Here is a 20,548-nt window from a genome sequence, read left to right as displayed (position 1 = left end):
AATCCTTTCATTGTCTGTCATAAATGTACTCCCTGTTGTATCTCCCCAGCTTTTCCCACTGACCCCGGACCCGCGGTGGCAGAACTCCAGCCTGCGGCCGCTGGCCCTGGCACTGCAGCAGTCGCTGGGGCAGGAGCTGGCCCACATCCGCCAAGGGGCTGCACCGGAGAGCGGGGTGACAGCCAGCGGGGTGACAGCCAGCGGGGTGACAGCCAGCGGGGTCACGGCCAGCGGGGTCACAGCCAGCGGGGTGACAGCCAGTGGAGTCACAGGCAGCGGGGTCACAGCCAGTGGAGTCACAGGCAGCGGGGTCACAGCCAGTGGAGTCACAGGCAGCGGGGTCACAGCCAGTGGAGTCACAGGCAGCGGGATGGCGGCGCGGCTGCTGCAGGCCGTGGCTGCTCTGCTCAACTCCGCGCACAGCGGCGCCCTGGTCATGGCCATGCACCGCCACCACTTCATCTCCTGCCCGCTCATGCGCCAGCTCTACCAGTACCACGTGAGTGCCTTGGGGAGCATTCCATAAAGAGTGGTGAGGGAGAAATGGGAAATCTGTTTGGGAGCATTTCATAAAGAGGGGTGAGGAGGAAATGGGAAATCTGCAGGGCATCTGCTCTGCTGTGTGCACACTTTGTAATGTTCGGCGCAGGTTGCCTGGCCACGGGTATCTGGATGCAGGCTGGCGGCATTAGCTTGGCACTGCTGAGATTACCTGGAGTTAGGGCACCTTATCCAGCCTGGTAACCATCTTCTGGATTTACGGTGTAGGTCTCTGCTGGTTTGGGGATCTGTAGTCTATGCTGTTCTGTACCACTGGACGTGTCTTGCAAGCCAGGGCATTTGCAGACAGTTTGAGAGCTGAAGTCTAATTCATAGAGTCATAAAATAGTTTGGGTTGGAAAGGATCTTAAAGATCACCTGGCTCCAATTCCCCTGCCATGGGCAGGGGCACCTTTCACTAGGGCAGGTTGCTCCAAGCCCATCCTACCTGGCTTTGAAAACTTCCAGGGATGGGGAGTCCAGAACCTCTGGGCAACCTCTGCCAATGCCTCACCACCCTCACTGTAAAGTATTTCTTCCCAGCGCTCCATGCCACAGGACACTGCCTTCTCCTCGCTCTTCTTCAAAGTGCTCATGCAGATGCTGCAGTGGCTGGAGAACCCTGCGGTGGAAGATGGTCCCCTGCGAGCTCAGCTGAAGGCCTTTGCTGTGCAATACTCCTCAAGGCACAGGATCAGTGATGGTACTGGCACTGGGCAGCTTATGGGACTCAGAGGGGACAAAGTGGGACAAGAAAGAGACAAAACTGCACCTGGAGCAGGAGGTGTCATGGGCAGCCTTTTAGACAGGTGTCATAAGGAGTTACAAAAGTAGCACATTGTGCTGCAGAAGCTCTTTGAGGCTGTGAACAAGTGCCTTAGCTCTGGGAGCTTGCAGTAGACACCTGGTAGCATCTCACCAAGCACAGCAGATCTCTCAGGGAAAACTTATAATTTCTCAGGCCAGGAATTCTGTGTGAGCTATAATTTTGGTAGATAAGCATGCAGGAATGCCTCTGGAACAGGGTCACATCATGACTTGTAGAGTTGTTTATCATCTGCCATCCCTTGGGAGCAGGAGTCTAACCAAGAGCTTGGGCATGGAAATGAGTTTGTGGTTACAGAGCTTCTTAGCCACAACGTGTCCCTGTAACATGCAGGAGAGCTGCCAAGGGTTCTGGTGGCCATAAATGGCATATTTGTGTATATTTGTATGTTTGAATAGTTGTGCCCTGGAGCCACATGGGGAATCTGTAGGAGGGAAGTCTGATGTGGGGTCTGGCTTGTCCCTGATGCCAGTGCTGTGATTTTGTTGCAGTTCGAGGTGGCTTCTTGCACCTCACAGAAGCTCTTTCTTTCCGTCGTGACCCGGACTTGATCAGCTCCACAGTCTGTGCCATCATTGCAACCCTGAAATCAGGAGAGAAGTGTAATGTGGAGCCAGAGCTCATCAGCAAAGGTATGGATGTCCTTCTGCTCTCTTTCTTTGTAGCATCAGCTTGAACTTCCAGCCCAGCAAGGCAGTGCCTAGTGTGCAGGCTGTGGGAATCTGCCTTCTCCTGGATCAGAAAATGTGAACTGATCTAAGCTTGGCCCTATCTTGTATCACCTCCTTTCCCCCCCTGTGTATGGGTTTATAAACTGTGATCTGGGGCTCGGATTACATCTCTGAGCAAACTGTTGGTTTCCACTAACAAAAAGAACTGGAAGCCTACTATCCCAGATAAAAATGGCTTCCCTCTTCTTCACTGAGCCTGGCTATCAGGAATAATACTTGGAGGGTTCCATACCTTTCACCACATCCTGGAGCTAATGAGTGGCATCTTTCTCCCTCTGCTAGTCCTTCAAGGTCTGATTGAAACCCACTCTCCGTACCTGGAGGAGCTCCTGACTGTCCTCTTCTCAGCTACTGTTGAGACCAGGTGTTCTGCCATGAAACCAATTGCTGTGGTGTGCTCCTTGTTGCTCCAGGACAAAGAAGAAACCCCAGTAAAGAAGGAGGTGGAGAGTTGCAGGTGAGCCAAGGCAATGATGGGAATTCACAGGTAGGTCTGGGTGCATGGTATCACCAGTGACAATGGCCTTGCTTTGTCCACAGTGCTGAATCAGCTTGGCCAGGGCCTGCCTCTGGCCTTCTCAATGACTGGCTGGAGATGTTGGACCCAGAGGTCATCAGCAGCTGCCCTGATCTACAGCAGAAGCTACTGTTCTCCTGGAACAAAGTAAGAGTTGTTGGGCAGAGGGACTGCTGTGCTGAAACAACTTTCTGGTAGTGACCTGCACCTGGAAACAGGGCAAGGGGTAGTTTTATGTTCTGCCACAGGTTACTGTGTGAGTTCTGAAGCAGTGCTGACTAGGAGGACAGTTCTGTGCAAGGCTCACATTTCTCAATGCAGGGCTTATGTTTCCTCTTATCTTTATATTTCCTCAGTTATGTTCTTTTAAGGACTTCAAAGTGCTTTACAGACACAGCATGGTCCCATAACAACCCAGCCAGCTGTGTTTTCATTGGTATTTTTGCAGACAGATCAATAGCTTGCCCAAAGTGCCATGCCAAAGTTAAGGCTGAAACTGAATTTCACATCTGATGCCATGTTCTCTCAGAAAGTGCTGCCCTAAATCCTCATGCTGTCTGTGCTGTCTGCCCTCCTGGGTGGTCATCCTTCTGCAATACACATGGCATCTCCTACAGCCACCTTGCTACCAGGACCTGTTCATTACATCTCTTCCTCTTTTGGTGCTTCCAGGCAGGGTCCCAGGTGCCCTCCTTCCGCCCCTACCTCTTGGCTCTTCTGACTCACCAGTCCAGCTGGACCACACTGCACCAGTGCATCAGGCTTCTGCTTGGCAGGAACAGGGAGCAAAGGTGAGTCTTGTTTGGCCTAGCCAAGGGATTGAGTTGGGCAGCTCTGTCTGAGAGAGAACAAGACCTGCCATGTTCAAGATGTGTCTACCAGGAGATGTAAGTCAGACAAAAATAGACTTTGTGAGAAGGATGCAGATTTCAGTCCTGCTGATTTGTGTACCTTGATATAAATATTACCTACTGTTTGATGGAAGCAACACATAAAGATTTGGCTGTGTTCTAAACAGGAAGTGCTAATTGTGGGTAATCCATCTTACATTGCCCTTGTTGGTAGTCTTTATGAACACAGGGTTTGCAGGATGGCTTGGATAGCAAACTGAGGGCTGTCTCTGTACTTGGGCAGACTCTGATGGATATTTTGGCTGTACTAAACTCCATTTCCAGTCTTTTTTCTAACCCTTTCATGGCATCAGCCTCCCAGTTTTGATCTCTGCAGCAGCCCTAGCTCTCAGCTACTATACACAGCTTTCAAATACTGAAGTTCCAGTGTAGTAGTATTGTTACAGTTATGGACCAGGAAATGCTAAAACCTAATAACAGCAATACTTCTAAAATGGGTAGTATTTCCATGTATTATTTTATTCTTAATTTCTTGCTCAAAATTAAATTACTTTCTCAGTTCAAGGGAACTGCTGTGATAGGGACAGTAAGGTCATTGGTCTGATTGTACCAACTGTTTGTGCTGATGACCAACTCCTGGCCTTGTAAAGCTCCGTGTAGCCCCCACACTTGCTGAATGCCATTTGTTCTGTTCTGTACCCTGTGCTGTGCTTATTGCAACAACTATTTAGTCATAATCTGGGAACAGAACCAACCCCCTTCTTGGGACTTAATAGGTCCTATTTTTACATTTGCAGATGTTTCTTTCTTCACAGCACTCATCATGTTTAGTGATGCTTCCATGTGTTTGTGTGCTGCCCGAGGGTTGTGTTGACTCTAATTGCAAATCTGTCTTCTTCTGTCTTCTGGCAGGTTTGACCCAACTGCATCCTTGGATTTCTTGTGGGCCTGTATTCACATTCCTCGGATCTGGCAGGGAAGGGACCAGAGAACTCCTCAGGTACTGGTTCAGTTCTTCCAAGATTACTATCTGGATCAATGTTTTCACGGTGCCTGATTTTTCCATGGCCAAGAGATGGCTGGAGTGATTCAGGTGCAGTGTGCCAAGTTTGTAGCCTGTACCTCAGCTGATTATTTAGCTGCTCTGCTGTTACATATTACAGTGGCAGTTTAGAGTCCAGAAAGCTGATAGGAACACATAAAGTTTGCCCACTTGGCATTTCCCCTGCAGCAGTTGCCACAATATCTGGTAAAGGCACAAGAGAGTGGCAAGCAAGCTAAAACTCAGCATGGAATAATTGCCATTTTACAAAGAAAAGGAGGCTGTGTCTCTTGTCCAGAATTTCTTTGGTTTGGTGACTGAATTATGCTTTCTGACCCATCACACATGCTGAGATGGAGGTAAATGAAGAAGTAGAGGAGGGATAAAGAGATTTTATTTGGGGCTGTGTTTCTTTCAGAGCTCTAGATATGGGGCTGTTCTTAAGTCTGGTTCTAAGATGTTCCATTCCAGTTGGGGAAGGTGTGACTAGAAGGAAATAAGGATCTTGGGATTTGGTGTGGAATAATTTGGGGTGTTCTCTTGCATTGCAGAAGCGCCGTGAGGAATTTGTGCTCCACCTGAAGGCATCAGAACTGATCAGCATGGTGGAGCTGATCCTGGCTGAAGCAGAGACCAGATACCAGAACACTGACGAGGCCTCCTGCACACTCATCCAGTCTCGACTGCCGTTGTTGCTCAGTTGTTCTCATGGAGACCTTGAGAACATCAAAAAAGTTACAGAATATTTGACCAGCTGCATCCAGCAGTGGGGAAGCAGGTGAGGGTGCAGATGAGGAGCATTGTCTGCTGGAATTGTAGTTCTTGGGCACAGGCAGGCAGGTCATGATGAGACTTGCCAGTATGTCTTCATTAAGAATGTCATGTTCCAGAGTGTGTATGAAAATGCACACTATCCTCCCTGAGGTTTGGAGAAATAACAAGTGGTTTAAGTGGTACTCAGCCCAGGAAGCTGACTTCAAAAGTGAAATTTAAGGACCTTCTTGATTTTAGGACTTCAGAATGAAATTCTTGACGTGCTTGAGATTTTTTTCTTTTTTTTCTTTAAGGCAGTGGTTATTTTTAATTACTAGTTCCTAATGTGGGATTTCTTGTCTACTCATCCCTTGAGTCACTGCTTGTAATACATCCTGCTTCTGACTTGCTTTCAAAGCTGAATGGAGACCAAATTGTTTCCTAACAGCTATTTTAAGACTGTGGAAAGAACAGGAAGATGATGTTTTTGTGGCGGTGAAAGGAACTGACCTAATTCCAACCTTATGATGATGACATTAGGAAAGATTCTAAGTAACTGTTGCTTTCTACTGCCTCTTAGTACAGACTATGCCAGGGATCTCCAGGGGTTTCAGGTGTGTAGAGAACATGCTGGTTAGTCTGAATAGTTGTGGTTCTGGCTTATTTTCCAGTTGGGATGGGGCTGACCATGAGTACCACATGCAGGAACTCTACACTGGAGATGTAAGCAGAACTTTCTTCTCCTATGCCCTTTGAACTGCAGTTTTCTAACTCCAGATGGCCTTGTGATGGATCCCCATAGACTGTGGATGGATCTCTGTAGAAAGTGAATGATTTGAATTGTTCAAAAGAAGCAAAGACTTAAAAAACACTGGTTGATATTAGTGATGTCTATTTTCACATGCACTGTTTGCCACATGCAGGAAGGCTGTTACTAATCTGATGAGTCTTGGATGTTTGCTGGTTGAACTAATGTAGTTTTCAGTGGCTGACCTCTCCCTTTTCCCTCTAGCTCTGTGGGGAAATGCTGCCAGGACCTTCTGCTGCAGATATACCTGCAACTACCTGAGCTCCTTGTGCCTATGCCTGAGATGCTTCTTACCAGTGAAGGAGCCAGAGACAGCAGCACTTGCAAGGTAATGTTAGAGACATAGGAAGGCCCCTTTTCAGTTGTGTATGCAGAATGGATGCTGCCTTGATGCCCAGTTTAGAAGGTGAGGGCTGGCAAAAGCTTCCTGGGTGACTTTGGTTTCTTTATTTTGCTTTTCTGTTATCCCATCCCTGCCTGCACTCTCCAGAGAAGAGAGTTCTGGTGTGGTTTATTTTGCAATGTCCTTCTATAAAATAATATAAGCTCCACAAGCTTCTGTCTGCCAAAGGCTTCTGTAAGACAAAAGTGTGCAGACATCTGATCCTGCTTTGATGTCTATAGGGACTGTGGACTTCAGATCCCATGCCAGCTGGAACACTGCGTCTGCTCACAGATTCTACCTGAAAATAATTTCTGTTAACCCCCCTGTGTAGCTGGAAAAGAATTGGGAAACACTGCTGGAGAGCCAGGGGCTGGTTTGTACATTAAACTTCTTAACAGTTTGCTCATTATTTTTCTTCCAGCTTGATGCCCTGGTTCACAGATTCATTAACCTCCTCGCAGACACCAGTGACTCCAAGTCATCCGAAAGCCGCGTGTGGGATGCCAATATGGCCTGCAGGAAGCTGGCTGTGGCTCATCCCATTCTTCTCCTTAGGTACCTCTCTCTCCCTCTGTGTGACTGGGGCTTATTGAAAAGCATCCACTCTTGTCCTAGAAAAGGAACAAACTTGCAGCAATCACAGTGGTGGTGAGAGAATTCACCTTCGTGTACAGAAGTCAGGAGAAAAGGCAGCAAAGTTACATCTTTTACAATGAGGCAACACCTTGTGTCTGTCAGGAAGTAATCTTGGAACTGGAGACTAGGGAACAGAGTATGGGTGGGAAATGGGGCATGCTGAGTCTATTTATACAGGGATCAAGACAAGAACTCTGAGAGAGGATAAGGGATTTTGCCTTCCAGGAAATGAGGTAACATGTACCTTTGAAAGATCTAGGCCTAGATTTTCTTGTTTGGTGTTTCAGGCACTTGCCAATGATTGCAGCACTGCTGCACGGCCGCGTTCACCTCAATTTCCAGGAATTCAGGCAGCAGAACCACTTGACCTTCTTCATCCATGTCCTGGGGATCCTGGAGCTGCTCCAGCCGCAGGTCTTCCAGAACGAGCACCAGGCGGCACTCTGGGACTGTCTCCTGTCCTTCATCCGTCTGCTGCTGGTAGGAAAATCCCTGCTTCCCTCCCTGTGCCGGCTGCTGGCCACTAGATGGGGAAGCTCGTGTAACACAGGGCCAACCTTGCTGCTTCTCATTTGAAGGGAAAGCCTTCCTAAATGCCTAAGAACAAAAACGTGCATTAAGTACCTTAGAGAGCTTGAAGAGGAGGCAGCAGACCAAGAAACTGCTCCCTGGTACCCAAGGTGCAGGACGGGGCAGTGCATTGCTGCTGTTTTTTGGTTAACTCTCACCTTCTTCATCCTTTCCCAGAACTACCGAAAATCCTCACGGCACCTGGCTGCCTTCATCAGCAAGTTTGTGCAGTTTATCCACAAGTACATCACGTGCAATGCCCAGGCAGCTGTCTCCTTCTTGCAGAAGCACTCGGATCCACTCCAGTAAGCTTCCTTATGCCTGTTAGCCCATGCACAGTCAGATTGCCAGGAGCTAATCAGACAGAAGACAGCAAGAGGATGTGACAGAGTAGCTGCTAATATGGCACATTTTTACCCTTGGCTCCCTTAAGTCTCCACTGAAATGAGCAGCATATCTCTTCTTTATAGGTGAAAACTGAGCCCAAGGAAGTCACATAATGACTTTAACTCACATAATGGCCTAAATGTTATATTGAGGTATTATAGTGCCCTGCAACCTTTCCAGAGAGGCAGCTGGAGAGTCGTTCCCCAGAGCAGTGACTGCAGGGTCCCACCTACAGATATGTGGGGGAAATGCATTTGAATTCCGGTCACGAAGAAAGGAAAAATCTTGTTTCTGCTTCTGAGAAGCTCTTTGTTTCAATGTACATATCTGTGCTCATGCCCTTATTGCTATTGAAATCCAAACACACCACCTCTTTTTCCCAGTGACCTGTCATCAGACAACAGTGACCTAGCAATGCTGAAGTCCCTGCTGGCTGGGCTGAGTCTGCCTAGTAAGACTGGCATCTTGGACAGGGGCTCTGATGAAGAGAAAGATGGTGAGTCTGGGTGGGAGAAGAGTTATTCCAGCTGGTGAACCTGCACTCTGTTTTGGAGAATGGGTGTTTCTGTGGGGTGTATACTGTGCTTGTTCTTGTAACAGCTCAATGTGTTTAGAGTGGAGAATGGCACTTGTATGCTCAGCAGTTGGGAACCAGTATTTGGGATGGGTTAATTTGTTTTCCTGCCAGTGGTATCACTACTGGAGCAGAACAGCTCTTAACAAGGGTGAGTTTCCTGGTCATGGATTTTGCCCTTTTAATCCACACTTAAGGATTGACCTGTTGGGGGGACTCCAAGGGTACATTCATTCTTGCACTCTTGACAGCTTGCACAGCTTGCATGGGAAAATTATTCAGTATTAAAAGAGCTTGCAAATCTTCCTCCTCAGTGTCAGCTGAGGGGGTTACAGGAGGTGCAGTGAGATTAGAGGCAGTGTGAGACAATTGTATCTCAGCATTGCTGGTGGCTCATGATACACCACTGCACTGGTGGGGAATACTGGCCAGTGCACAGGCTGTCAGGAGTGCCCTGCTCTGTCTCTCCCCCCAGATGAAGCAGCTGCTGGCTCTCTCCCTCTGGTCAGCATGTCCCTCTTCACTCCCCTCACGCCGGCTGAAATGGCCCCGTATATGAAGAGGCTCTCCAGAGGCCAGACAGTGGAGGGTGAGTGAGGACCTGTGTGCAATGACACAGGGCAAATGCAGACATTTGTCAACCTTGTTACTTATCTGTCAGCAGCAGCCTGGTTTCCTGTTTCAATCCTGTGTTTGGAAGTCACCAGCAGTAAGGATGTTGTTCCATTTTTGGATTAACTTGTCCATAGCCTCGTGATTCTGTGGCAGAGGCTTCCTATGATTCTGTTATCACTTAGCTCAGCAGTACTAAAATGGCCCTTTTAGGCCATTTGAGGTTGGCCCTTGTGGGCCATTTGATGGCCCCTTTGAGGCTCTTCAAGGATCTTCAAGCATTTTGGGAGATAGTATGAGTAAATCAAGGAATGCTGCAATTCGAGCCAGGTCTGAAGTGCTGATAGGAATGAAATACCAAACTGATGAGAAGCAGGATTTGCTGGAAATTCCCAAATAGCCTTCATGGAAGAAAACCGTGATAATCTGGCATATGGGAACAATAATCTCCAAAGGTCTTCTGAAATTACAGGTGTCCTGTGTTCAAACCTAAGTTGTGACAGTTTTCCTTCCAATGTAGAATAGGACAAAAAAGTCCTGCCTGTACCCCGTGTTTTAAAGAGACACTCTGAAGGTCTTTAGTTACAGAAGAAGGTGTTCTGAAACTGAAACCTCTCACCCCATTGCATTCCTTCCTTTGCCTGGGCAGGTTGGGATGTGTAGATCTGGCACATCCCTGGTCTCCTCCTTTATGAAGAGCTGCCTTTATTACACTACCTCTGTGTGCGAGTGGGAAAACTTGATGGCTTGGGAGATTTGTTTTGTGGGGAAAAAGATTCTTTGCTGGATCAGTGAATTTCAGTCACCTTTTCAACCTGTGTCTTCTCCCAGACATCCTGGAGGTGCTGACAGACATTGATGAGATGTCCAGACGGAGGCCAGAAATTCTTGCCTTTTTTGCTGTGAGTATTGGTGTCTCAAACTGCCACTGGAAGAAAGAGATTCTTTTCACCAGAGTCTGTTGCACAGCCAGCTTAAGCACTACCCTTCCTCTGCTTTTTGGGTGGTTGTTGCAGCACCTTAGGAGAAAAGTGTCCTCAGTTAGTCCTGCTGAGGACAGACAGTATTTCCCTCCATTGCGTACTGCCTTAACTATCATCTACTGTATGTCAGAGGAAGAATTAAACCTCTGTCCTCTTCCCAGGGCAAGGAGAGAACAGAACAGCTCTGTTGAATAAGCTGGAAACTAGGGAAAACTCAGCTGTCCCACATGAAATAAGATTACAGAAGGGTATTTTAAAGTATTCAAAATCAGGATAATCTGTCTTACAAAGAGGGTTTTCTGGGGTCAGCCAGTACCTGCTGGATTTGTGTTGGGCTGGATTGGTGTGGAGGGGCAGTAATGCCAGTCTGAGGAGTTTGTGCTCCCTGAATGGCCCTGTGATCCACATTTGTCCATCTTTCAGACAAACCTGCAGAAGCTGATGAGTTCATCAGAGGATTCCTGCCGAAACCTGGCCTTCAGCCTGGCTTTGCGCTCCATCCAGAACAACCCCAGGTGAGCACCACTGCAGCTGAGGCTGTGCTGGTTGATGTGGGGCTCTACTGACCCTGTCATGTTTCATTCCCAGCATTGCTGCAGATTTCCTGCCCACCTACATGTACTGCCTGGGCAGCCGAGACTTCGAGGTGGTGCAGACAGCACTGAGGAACCTGCCTGAATACACCCTGCTTTGCCAAGGTACCTGGAGATCAGCCACCTTTGGGGCATGCTTGGCCTCACAAGGGTCAAAGCTGGGTCCTGTGCTCCCCTGGGAAGTTACCATGGATTGTTGTTGCTTAGACCAGGCTGTCAATACCAATAGTAGCTTTGGGTTGAGCTTCACAAGGGGGATTTGTCATAGAGACAAGGGGGGCTTCCTTGAAGCAGATTTGCTCCCTTACAAAAGGGAGGTCTGAGTTGTGACCTCTCACATGATCACAGAGCTGTTAGAGTGGGGGATTGTGTCAAGTTCTTGTGGAAGGGGAGATTTCTCATATAGCTGCAAATGCTCACCCAGTGGTTGCTGGTGGATTGCTCTTGGACATGGAGCCCTGGGGCCATTCCTCACTCTGCCTTTCCCTTTCCCAGAGCACGCAGCAGTGCTGCTGCACAGGGCCTTCCTGGTGGGCATGTACGGCCAGATCGACACCAGCTCTCAGATCTCAGAGGCCTTGAAGATTCTGCACATGGAGGCCATGATATGAACCTGTGGTTCTGGAAGTTCCACTTCCAGAGGAATTAATTTAATGGACTCATCAGCTGCATTTCAGCCCTTTAAGAAGAACACTGTATTGCAACCCGTGTGCTGGAGGATCAAAGAGGTGACATGGCAGGCCAGACTGGGCTGGAAAAGAAGAAGGTGCTGACTGAAGATCAGAAAGGGGCAAGGATCAACTGGCTGGCTAAGATGCCATTATTGTGGGAGAAAAATCTCCTAAACATTGTGCCAAACAGGGACCACTTCCTTCTTGGGGTCTTGGGGCAGTGGCTGTTGGTTTGTTGTTTGGGTTTTTTTGTCTCTCCAAGAAGGCAGAGCTGCTGGGAGAGCAGAAGGGAGTGAGTGATGGCCCTTAATTGAAGTCTGCACTCTCTGTGTTGGAGAGAATATGCAGATTTGTGCAGGGGGAGAGACCACTTTGGTTTCTGGGGGTGGGTGTTTTTTTTTATTTTATAATTAAAATTCTCTTTGTTTCCATCGTGCCTTTCTCTGCTCCCTTGGGCGTAGCTTGACATCCCTCTCACCCTGTTCTTCAGTCTCTTGTTCCTCTAGACAAAGCATCTCTGGAAGACCTGTCTCCATGGCCAAGTGCTCACAGGGCTGTCTAGACCTTTTGCAAGATATTCAAGAAATGGAGCAGATTTGGAAGGGTCAGTGAGGTACCATGGATGAGCTGGGTCAGTACCAACTGCTGACAGATCAACTTTTAAGAGATTCCTTGGAAAACTTTTGTTTAAAAACAAATAAAACAAACTTCTCGGTACATCTGCAAACATCCCAGCAGCTGGCCACTGTCACAGTAGAGGCTTTGAACCAGCAGCTGGGTTTCCTAATTGGGATCTGCCAGTTCCTCCCTGTGACTCTTCTGACCACTACTCTCTGGTTCTTGCCTGCTGATAAGGGTGATGGTTTGTTTGCCAGCTGCCTTTTGAGGACAGGAAATCTTCCTTTCCCCTGCTCCAGAGAAATTACTGCTCCGTGTGCTTGTTCTCCAGCCTCACTTAATTCTAATCACCAGTTTGTTCTCCTGTCTTTTATCTCTGTTCCTCTGGTGCTCCACTTGTTAGTGGAGAAACACTGTAGTATAGTAGTGGAAAACATCCTGGAGGAATTTGATCTCTTATCTCCTTGCTGGTGGCAGGGACAGTTGTGACCTCGTAGGTGCCGGGTTGGGGAAATATTGGCTGTTCTTGCACATGAGGAAAACCACAGCTGAGCACTTTAGCTGGTGTGTCAAAATATGAATGAATGTCCAGCTGGCTTTGCTAAGAAATGCAGAAGAAAAGGGGGAGAACTGAACCTCCCATCAACTCTAAGTAGCCTTGTCTTTAAATAGAGATTAGAGCCATCAGTTATGGATGCAACATGCTCTTTTCCTCAGCAGCATCTGCTTTGCATCCGGAGCCACTACTGTGGCAATTAGCTCCATATAAATTATGTGGAGGAACAGCTGAAGGAGATCAAGTCAGTGGAATGGGTTTCCTGAGGGGCTCAGTGACAGCAGGATTAATGCCTGTCCAAGGGGAGCCAGTAGTCTCACTGGGAACCCTTACCTTAGTCCCTTATCACACATCATTAAGGCACTGCTCAGTTTGTCAGGGCAGGGAGGCAGTTCTGTTGGTGCTGCTGTGGGTCTAGAGCAGCTGGGAACTTGTGGGACTTCCTGGAAAAGGGCTTTTAAGGACTTTGAGTCAAGGAGCAAGGAAGATGTCTCAAGACTGTTATTGTGCAAAGACATGTCAAACACGATAGTGGTGCTTTGGTAAAGATCCTCTCTGCATCTGGGGCTTTCCAGAAATTCCACTCTGGGGCTGCAACTAGAAACATTTACAGGCAAAACCAAACAATGTGGTTGGTCCCAAAGTGTCCTGTTTCTGTTTTGCAATGTCTGTGGTGAGCAGACCTGCTCCAGGATGCCTGGATCACAGGAGCAAGGCACGCTTGGATGTTGGCAGAACTACTTCAGGACCCCCCAGTCCAGAGCAGGCAGGCTTTGCAGAGCTGTGTGGAAAGAGATGTGTCTGGGAAGGTGGAAGGAGCATCTCTTTAGCAGCAGCAGCAGCAATCTCCTTTTGGGAAATCAGGAAATGAAGTCAAATGGAGATGATGTGTATAGAAGTTACTCTGCAGAACTGACACTTCCCATAGATATCCCAGTACAAAAATCATCATCTGTGATTTATTGATCTCTCCTTTTTGCTGTGTTTAAGGTTCCCACAATGCTTTTTCTCTGCTGCCGTCCTCTTGGACCCAGTGGAGCTAAGCAGGTTGCCTTGGCTTGAAGCACATCATCAAAACCAGATCAGTGCTGAAAACAGGGCTGTCACAGGGTGCCTGGCTGGGTGGAGACAGCTCAGGGCAGGGTCCCATCCCTGCTGTCAGGGAAGGCAGCTGTGAAACTCTCACATGGTTGGTGACAGTGGTACTGATGCCCTGACACTTGCCTGCCTGTAATCTGTGCTCTAATTTCCATCTCTGCCTGGCTGAGCACATCCTCTCATTCCATCCTGGCTGAGCTGACAGTGTCACCCTTCACAGCTCATCCCAGGCTCCTCCTGGGGTTGGGGCCATCTTCTGTGTCTTCAAGAGCTGGTGCCTTTATCAGAAGAGTGATGGGGAGGTGTGCAGGGTTTTTCCTGGCCAAGCCCATGGGGCCCCATGACTCACCCAGTGCAAGTCACTGCTCCCATCTGCCTTACAGGCAGCACATCCCAAACTGGTGCAAAATGCTTGTTTAGACACTTTTTTACTATCATCTCCTGTAGTCAAGAGCTTTCTAAAGAGAACTGGGCTGCCAGAGCTGGTGTCTGGGACTGGGGAATGTGTTTAACACTGGCTCATAGGGAGGCTTTTTTGTCTTCTCAGATACACTGGGAATTCCTTGCCAGCTGTAGGGGGAGGCCTGATGGGGAAGAGAACATTGGCCAGAGGTTTGTTTCTCATCCTGTGGCTGCACCCAGCTCAGGGCAAGGCTGGCTCTTGTCCAGCATGCACATGACGGGCCTCCACTGCTTGGCTGGGCACAAGTGGGCATCTCTCAGCTGGCCACACCTGCCAGGCCCTGTGTGGCTGGAACTGTGGCCCCTCACATGTGCCAATGTCTTGGAGGTTTGTGGCTTTTTGGCACAGCTCTGGGCAAAGTTGTGCATCCCAGGAACTGTGAGGGGTATCCTGGAGCAGCACGTAAATTTGGTCATGAGCAGGGTGTGACTAAGCAGGGAGGTGCCTGCCTGTTCCTGCCTCGGTGGCTGCTGCCTCTGGGACATGCTTGGCTTGGGGAGCTGGACAAGCCCCACCACTGAGCTCAGAGGAAAATCTGCCCAGCCTGCTACGCCAACAGCAGAAGCACAGGGAGAGGTGTGCAGGTAACAGCCACCAACTGGGATTTCATGGCTAAAGGCTGATGTTGTGCCAGCCATGAGAAATGAGAAAGGGTGAAGAGAAGCCTCACCTTGCAAGGAGCAGCAGGCAAGAAGTCTTGTGCAAAATAAAAGAGAAGAAACCTCTCCTTCTACCTGGTGTCTGTGAGTGGAGCCTGTTCCCAAGAGTGCTCCCTGGGTCCTGCCATCCACTTCCTCCAGCCAGCCTCATCTGTGACCTCCATCAGTGACAAATGCAATCCCAGCCCTGCCTGCCCTCAATTAACTTCCTTCTGGCCATACCACAGTTCAGGACAGTACAGTTCACACTCAGCTTGAGGAATGGTTTGCTAAAAGCTAAAAATGGTAAGACTTTTGTAACTTTAGGACTGTCAAAGCCAGCTCCATGCCAGCTAAGTAGCCTGGCTGCTCTAGGGGTAGCATTTGCCTGAGGTGAACTGTTCTTTGTGTTGTCTGTCCTTGTATTTAGACAATTTGCCCCTAAAGTAGCAGAATATAGAGCCTGAAATTTCCCATTATTTTAAAATCAGAAGACCTCTGTAACAACTTATCTGCCTGTCCCGTGTTGCTGGTGGTGTTTTGGTATCAGCCTGTTTGCAGGAGCACCATCTCTAACACAAGAAGATACTGGCAAAAAATGTCAAGACCCCCAGCAACAATTAAAAAATTAATTAAGCTACAGTAGCCCAGTCATTGCTGGGTAATTATTAAGCTGTAAGAATTGCTAATTGTCTTATTAGCATTAAGCAATTATGCAAATAATGGAAAACATACCATAAGAGTAATACAATTACCTCCCTTTCTCTCTTTTATTTTTTTAAACCACTAATGATATTCAAAATTGAAAGTGATGCATATGGTTTTATTGTATCTTTGGAGAGGAGTGAGACCTCTAAGGGTGCTCAGCCCTTTTGGGGCATCCCAAAATACAGTTACCATGAGTTCTCTTGCAAAGCTTGTAGTGCCCCACACAAGGCCATCCCCTGGTTCTGCACCCACCAAAGCACCAACACAGGGACACGGGGTGGCCAGGACTGGAGAGTCACAATTTTATACTCTCATAGATGTTCTAGGGGAGTCTCTGCTCTCCCCCTAATAAAGCACATACTGCTTCAGGTTTGGTCTGGGTGAAAACAAGGCAATTTGTAGTTTTTCTGACAATTCAGTGCACAAGTGGAAAGTTCTGGCCTTTAGAGTTGCTCTGTCTCAAGGATTTTTTTCCTATGAAGTTCATAACCTGAGGTAAGAGCAAGCTTCTCCAGGTGAGGTTCCAGCTGGATTTCAGGGTTCAGGAATAAGCTGAATGATGAGCAGGTGTTTTTGTGTTCCTTGAAACAAGAACAAGACCTCACTTTCCCTCACTGCTGGGAAAAGGAAACTTCACTTGCTCATATCTGCAATGGGCCTGGAAAATATAAAGTGCTTTTTTGCTTCAGCACATTCACACTGTTAATCACTAACAAATTTTATTGGTTTTACAGGCTTTAAATTCTGCTTTACTGATAAGACTCAGCATTTCAAAGTGCCCAAGCCAGTTCCTGCTCCAGGGTGTGTTCTGCTCCCATGGTGGGGCCTTTATAAACCTGAGGTCACTTCACCCAGTTGCATGACCCAAACAAGTTTTGGTCTGCAAAACACACCTTTGCTTTTGCTTTCTGATAAGAATGGGGTTGTTTGCAGCTCCTGGAGTACTAGAGAGAGTGCTCTGCCATGGCACTGCAAAGACTGAGGATCACCATCATCTCTTTCCCCTCCTTGTCAGACAAGGGGAGATCACCTTATGAAATAAATACCAACCCCAGCCTTCTTGGAGTGCTCCTTCAGCTCCCTGGGACTGGTGACTTACTAAGCTCCTGTTTATGCCCTTTTCATTTTTCCCATCACCTGGTGTGTAGGATGCAGGATGTGAGTAATCTCTTATCTTTGTTGCCTAGAAACAACTTTCTGAAATCACCCTCTGGCCTGTCCCTCATTTCACTGCACTGGGGGACAGAAAAGCCAGCAGGACATCTGGCTGGTGGGTAGGAGGGACAAGGGAGAGAGACTTCTTTCTGTTTTCATGTGAGATTGTATTATACCTAGGTGATAGGACACTCTTTTTTCTGATGCTCACTGGTTTTGGTCCTTTGAGATTTTAGGATAATGGCTTTACCATTTATGAGCTTCTCAGGAGGATGTGTTGCAGAGAGATTTACCAAAGTGCCTTTTCCTGTAACTCCAGGTTTCTCTTTCATCTTCTTGGAAGAATGGAAGAAGTTGAAATTCTTGTTCAGACTTGAATTTCATAATAACTTTTTTATTCTGCCACTTTTACAGGTCAAGCTAGTCAGACTCTGAGGGGAGGCAGGTATCATGTGGAAGCATTTCTGCGTGAGTAGCTGTGAAATTGTTGGGGCTTTCTTTTCCCTGTTTGGGGCCTTTCCATCTCTTTGGAGTCAGCCTGGCTGCCTTCTGGGAAGGAGGAGCTGATGAGGCATGTTACTGATGAGACAAATGCTTTTTCCTTCTTGTTTTAAATCCCTCAATTTAATTCAAGCCATTGGCACGGGGATGTATGAGAGCTCTTGGCTACAACACACACTTCCTATTGTTGGGAGTGAACAACCCTGCACACAGCCTGAGGCAAAATTATGAACTAGCTCAATTTGATCAGCTGATTTCTCACAATAGTTAAAAGATGTGACTTTTTTCTGCGATGTTACGCTCTCTTATGAGAAAAAAAAAATGCATCACTTGATTCTCAGCTTCATGAGACCCCACATTTCCTGATACAAGGAATTGGCCCTTTCTCCCCTCGAGTCTTCAAGGTGACAAATGGTTGGGTTTTTTTGGGGATTTAGGGTGGCCTAGTCAGATATTTAAGTTTTTTCTCCACTAATGGTAAAATCCATTGGTTGCTCCATATGGGAACGAGGATACATTTAAGAGGTGATGGCAGAGTAATCCCCACTAGTCATAGTCATAGCAACTGTCAGGAAGCACCAGCATTTCTCTGTTGCAGCCTGGTATCTAAAAAGAGAACTGAAAAGGACTGAGGAAGAGAAAGAAGAGTGTCTATAAGTAGAGAAGAATAAATCAGTCCATGTCTGTGGATTGCTGCTCCAACAAGCTTCCAAACACACCTTGGGAAGGGAGCTAGGGGAGCAGGCCTGTGCTGCAGGACACACTTTGCTCCATGAGCCAGCAGTGCATCACAGGTGGGAAACCTCACCCAGCAGCTCTGGGAAAAGCTCAGTGAGCAGGGGCAAGGTCTGCAGAACAGGATAAGGACCTTTAAGGCTCCCTCAAAGGAAAAGATGTAGAAAGGAGAGGTACAATCCAGAGTAAGGATTTGTGAGCATCATCCCCTGAGGAACATCCTCAGAGAACAGCAGCTGTGAGTAATAGGGAGCTGCACAGGCAGCTCTGCCCCCTTCCTGCCCTTTCCTCTCTCAGTGTGTGTTAGTTTACCTGTTGGTGCATTAAAGGCTCATCATAGCTGCTAACTCCCACAGAGCTCTTCTCCAGAGGTTGCACAAGTGTCTGCTGCCTGTACTTTGGAATGCCATTATTGGGCCAGCAGTAATAACCTTACTGTGTTAGCAAACTCCTTCAGCAATGTCATTTTAATCACCTTAGTGGAAAATGTGCACCTGATTCTTCTGGTGTACCAAGGGCTGTACCTCCAGACTAACCCTCTCTTGGGATGCACAGCTTGGAGCCAGCAACTAATAGTTTCTTCTTCTGGTGCCTGCAAGCCTGGATTTGTGGTCTGACCATCCTGGTGAAAAACAGGGCTCAGTGCAGGGAGGGAGGAGGTGAGACTGTGACACACAGGAAATCACAGCTGCTCGGAGCCCAGCCTGGCTTTCCACTCCGTGGGTCTGTGTCCCCTGCCACCCAGCCCCAGCTGCCCCTTCCCAAAGCACGAGGTAATGAGAAGGGACTGACTGCATTGACTCATTGAGCTGGGTTTGTTAGAAGACAGATTGTCATGTTAAACAAATATATTTAAAAAAAACCCTAAGTCTCATTCCCTGGGCCATGCCCCATCTGGGCCATTAAATCTGAAAGGGGTAAGTACAGCTGTGTCAAAGCTGCACTCAGGAACTGATTTTCACTGTTTGTATGACTGGCAACTGGCAACCACTCCATTTCCAAACCTCATTTCCTTCTCCTCCTTTCCCAGAGCTGCACTATGTCGATTGGAAGCGCAGCAGGGGATGCACACTGCTAAACAGAAACTCCACAGACACATTTCCTAAACCCAGCACGTCCTTTTTATTTCTTACCAAGCCCTAAGGTACCTGAGGGTGGGAAGGGCTGCTCATTGTTAGCCAAGCTTTTTGTAAATTATATTTATTTATCAAAGGTGTTGTGGAAATGTGGGACAGCTCATCTTTCAGGGCTCCAGCAAGTGTTTTTTTGAGAGAAGTGAGGGGTAAAACCCCAACTTTGAGTTAATCCAGCATTTCTTTTGATCGGTCCCTTGGTAGTCTGGTTAATTTTGAGTGCAGATGTTTCTGCTTTCCATCACAGAATACACCCAGGACCTGGGAGCAGCCTCACAGTGCCGTATTTCCTCCTCACCACACCACTCTTGTTACGGTTGTGCAGCAACATATGCTAAGGCCTTATTACAAGGGATTCCTATAAATGGCATAAAGGATTAATAATGTATTTATAACACAACTTTTTTTTAGTATAAAGTGATCTATAAATTTGTAATAAATGTTTTATAATGTTTTTGTAGCCTGTTATAAATGATAAATGGGAGACTATAGATGCCACATCAAATATTCATGCTGCATTGTGTGCATTATTATGCCATTACTGTTCAGGAAACCATTAATAATAAAGTGAATGGAGATGTAAAAGTTGCTGACATGCCCAGCAAGCCATTTATAATGAAATGTATAATCCTTACCATAAAGTAAATACATTGGCCAGTGATTGTTGATGAAATGGAAACACTCTGAATTATTTGTGAGGTATTTATATATTAATGTATATTATCCATATCATGTCACAGAAATGCCGTTAATATATTATATATTATTGATTATTTCCCCCTAATTTATAGGCAGCTGTTTAAGTGTTACCTTGTCTCTTCTCATGTTTTACCATGAGAAGAGACTGCTGAGTTATATTTCCCCCTAATTTATAGGCAGCTGTTTAAGTGTTACCTTGTCTCTTATGTTTTACCAGCTGCATGAGGTCTGCTGAGTTATTTTATGGGACGCGTGTGCTGCGGGGCAGCGGTGGCGGGCTGGCCATCACAGCGCTGGGGCGAGCCCGGCGGGGCAGGAGGGCAGGGGGGCCTTCCTCCCCTCTCAGCGGGCCGGGAGGGCAGCGGGGCCTTCCTCCCCTCTCAGCGGGCCGGGAGGGCAGCGGGGCCTTCCTCCCCTCTCACCGGGCCAGGAGGGCAGCGGGGCTTTCCTCCCCTCTCACCGGGCCGGGAGGGCAGCGGGGCCTTCCTCCCCTCTCACCGGGCCAGGAGGGCAGCGGGGCTTTCCTCCCCTCTCACCGGGCCGGGAGGGCAGCGGGGCCTTCCTCCCCTCTCACCGGGCCAGGAGGGCAGCGGGGCTTTCCTCCCCTCTCACCGGGCCGGGAGGGCAGCGGGGCTTTCCTCCCCTCGCACCGGGCCAGGACGGCAGCGGGGCCGCCTTCCTCCCCTCTCACCGCGCCACCCCGCACTTCTCTGCGGGGACAGGGTGGGGAGGAACCCGCGGGTCTCTTCCACCCTGAACGATTCC

General features: G+C 48.0%; 1 protein-coding gene across 4 annotated transcripts in view; it reads left to right on the top strand.

Moving 5' to 3' along the window:
- The window catches only part of INTS1 (integrator complex subunit 1), a 28,176-nt gene extending 16,266 nt beyond the window's left edge, over positions 1–11,910 (top strand). For 2 of the 4 annotated variants that reach the window (XM_041401755.1, XM_041401756.1), the window contains exons 30-47: positions 50–499; positions 1,084–1,243; positions 1,858–1,998; positions 2,380–2,554; positions 2,638–2,761; positions 3,287–3,405; positions 4,378–4,465; positions 5,059–5,285; positions 6,273–6,396; positions 6,875–7,008; positions 7,377–7,569; positions 7,837–7,964; positions 8,430–8,542; positions 9,096–9,209; positions 10,064–10,134; positions 10,639–10,730; positions 10,804–10,913; positions 11,304–11,910. In XM_041401755.1, coding sequence (XP_041257689.1) covers positions 50–499; positions 1,084–1,243; positions 1,858–1,998; positions 2,380–2,554; positions 2,638–2,761; positions 3,287–3,405; positions 4,378–4,465; positions 5,059–5,285; positions 6,273–6,396; positions 6,875–7,008; positions 7,377–7,569; positions 7,837–7,964; positions 8,430–8,542; positions 9,096–9,209; positions 10,064–10,134; positions 10,639–10,730; positions 10,804–10,913; positions 11,304–11,419 — 2,679 coding nt within the window. In that variant the 3' untranslated portion in view covers positions 11,420–11,910. The remainder of the gene's footprint in view (positions 1–49; positions 500–1,083; positions 1,244–1,857; positions 1,999–2,379; positions 2,555–2,637; positions 2,762–3,286; positions 3,406–4,377; positions 4,466–5,058; positions 5,286–6,272; positions 6,397–6,874; positions 7,009–7,376; positions 7,570–7,836; positions 7,965–8,429; positions 8,543–9,095; positions 9,210–10,063; positions 10,135–10,638; positions 10,731–10,803; positions 10,914–11,303) is intronic. The other 2 variants (XM_041401759.1, XM_041401758.1) reach the window with 2 other exon arrangements.
- The last annotated feature ends 8,638 nt before the right edge of the window (positions 11,911–20,548 follow it).

Source organism: Onychostruthus taczanowskii, unplaced genomic scaffold (genome assembly GCF_017590055.1).
Source record: "Onychostruthus taczanowskii isolate IOZ18803 unplaced genomic scaffold, ASM1759005v1 scaffold19, whole genome shotgun sequence".
Classification (NCBI taxonomy): Eukaryota; Metazoa; Chordata; class Aves; order Passeriformes; family Passeridae; genus Onychostruthus; species Onychostruthus taczanowskii.
Note: the sequence above shows the minus strand (reverse complement) of the source record. Positions and strands in the feature narration are given on the sequence as shown.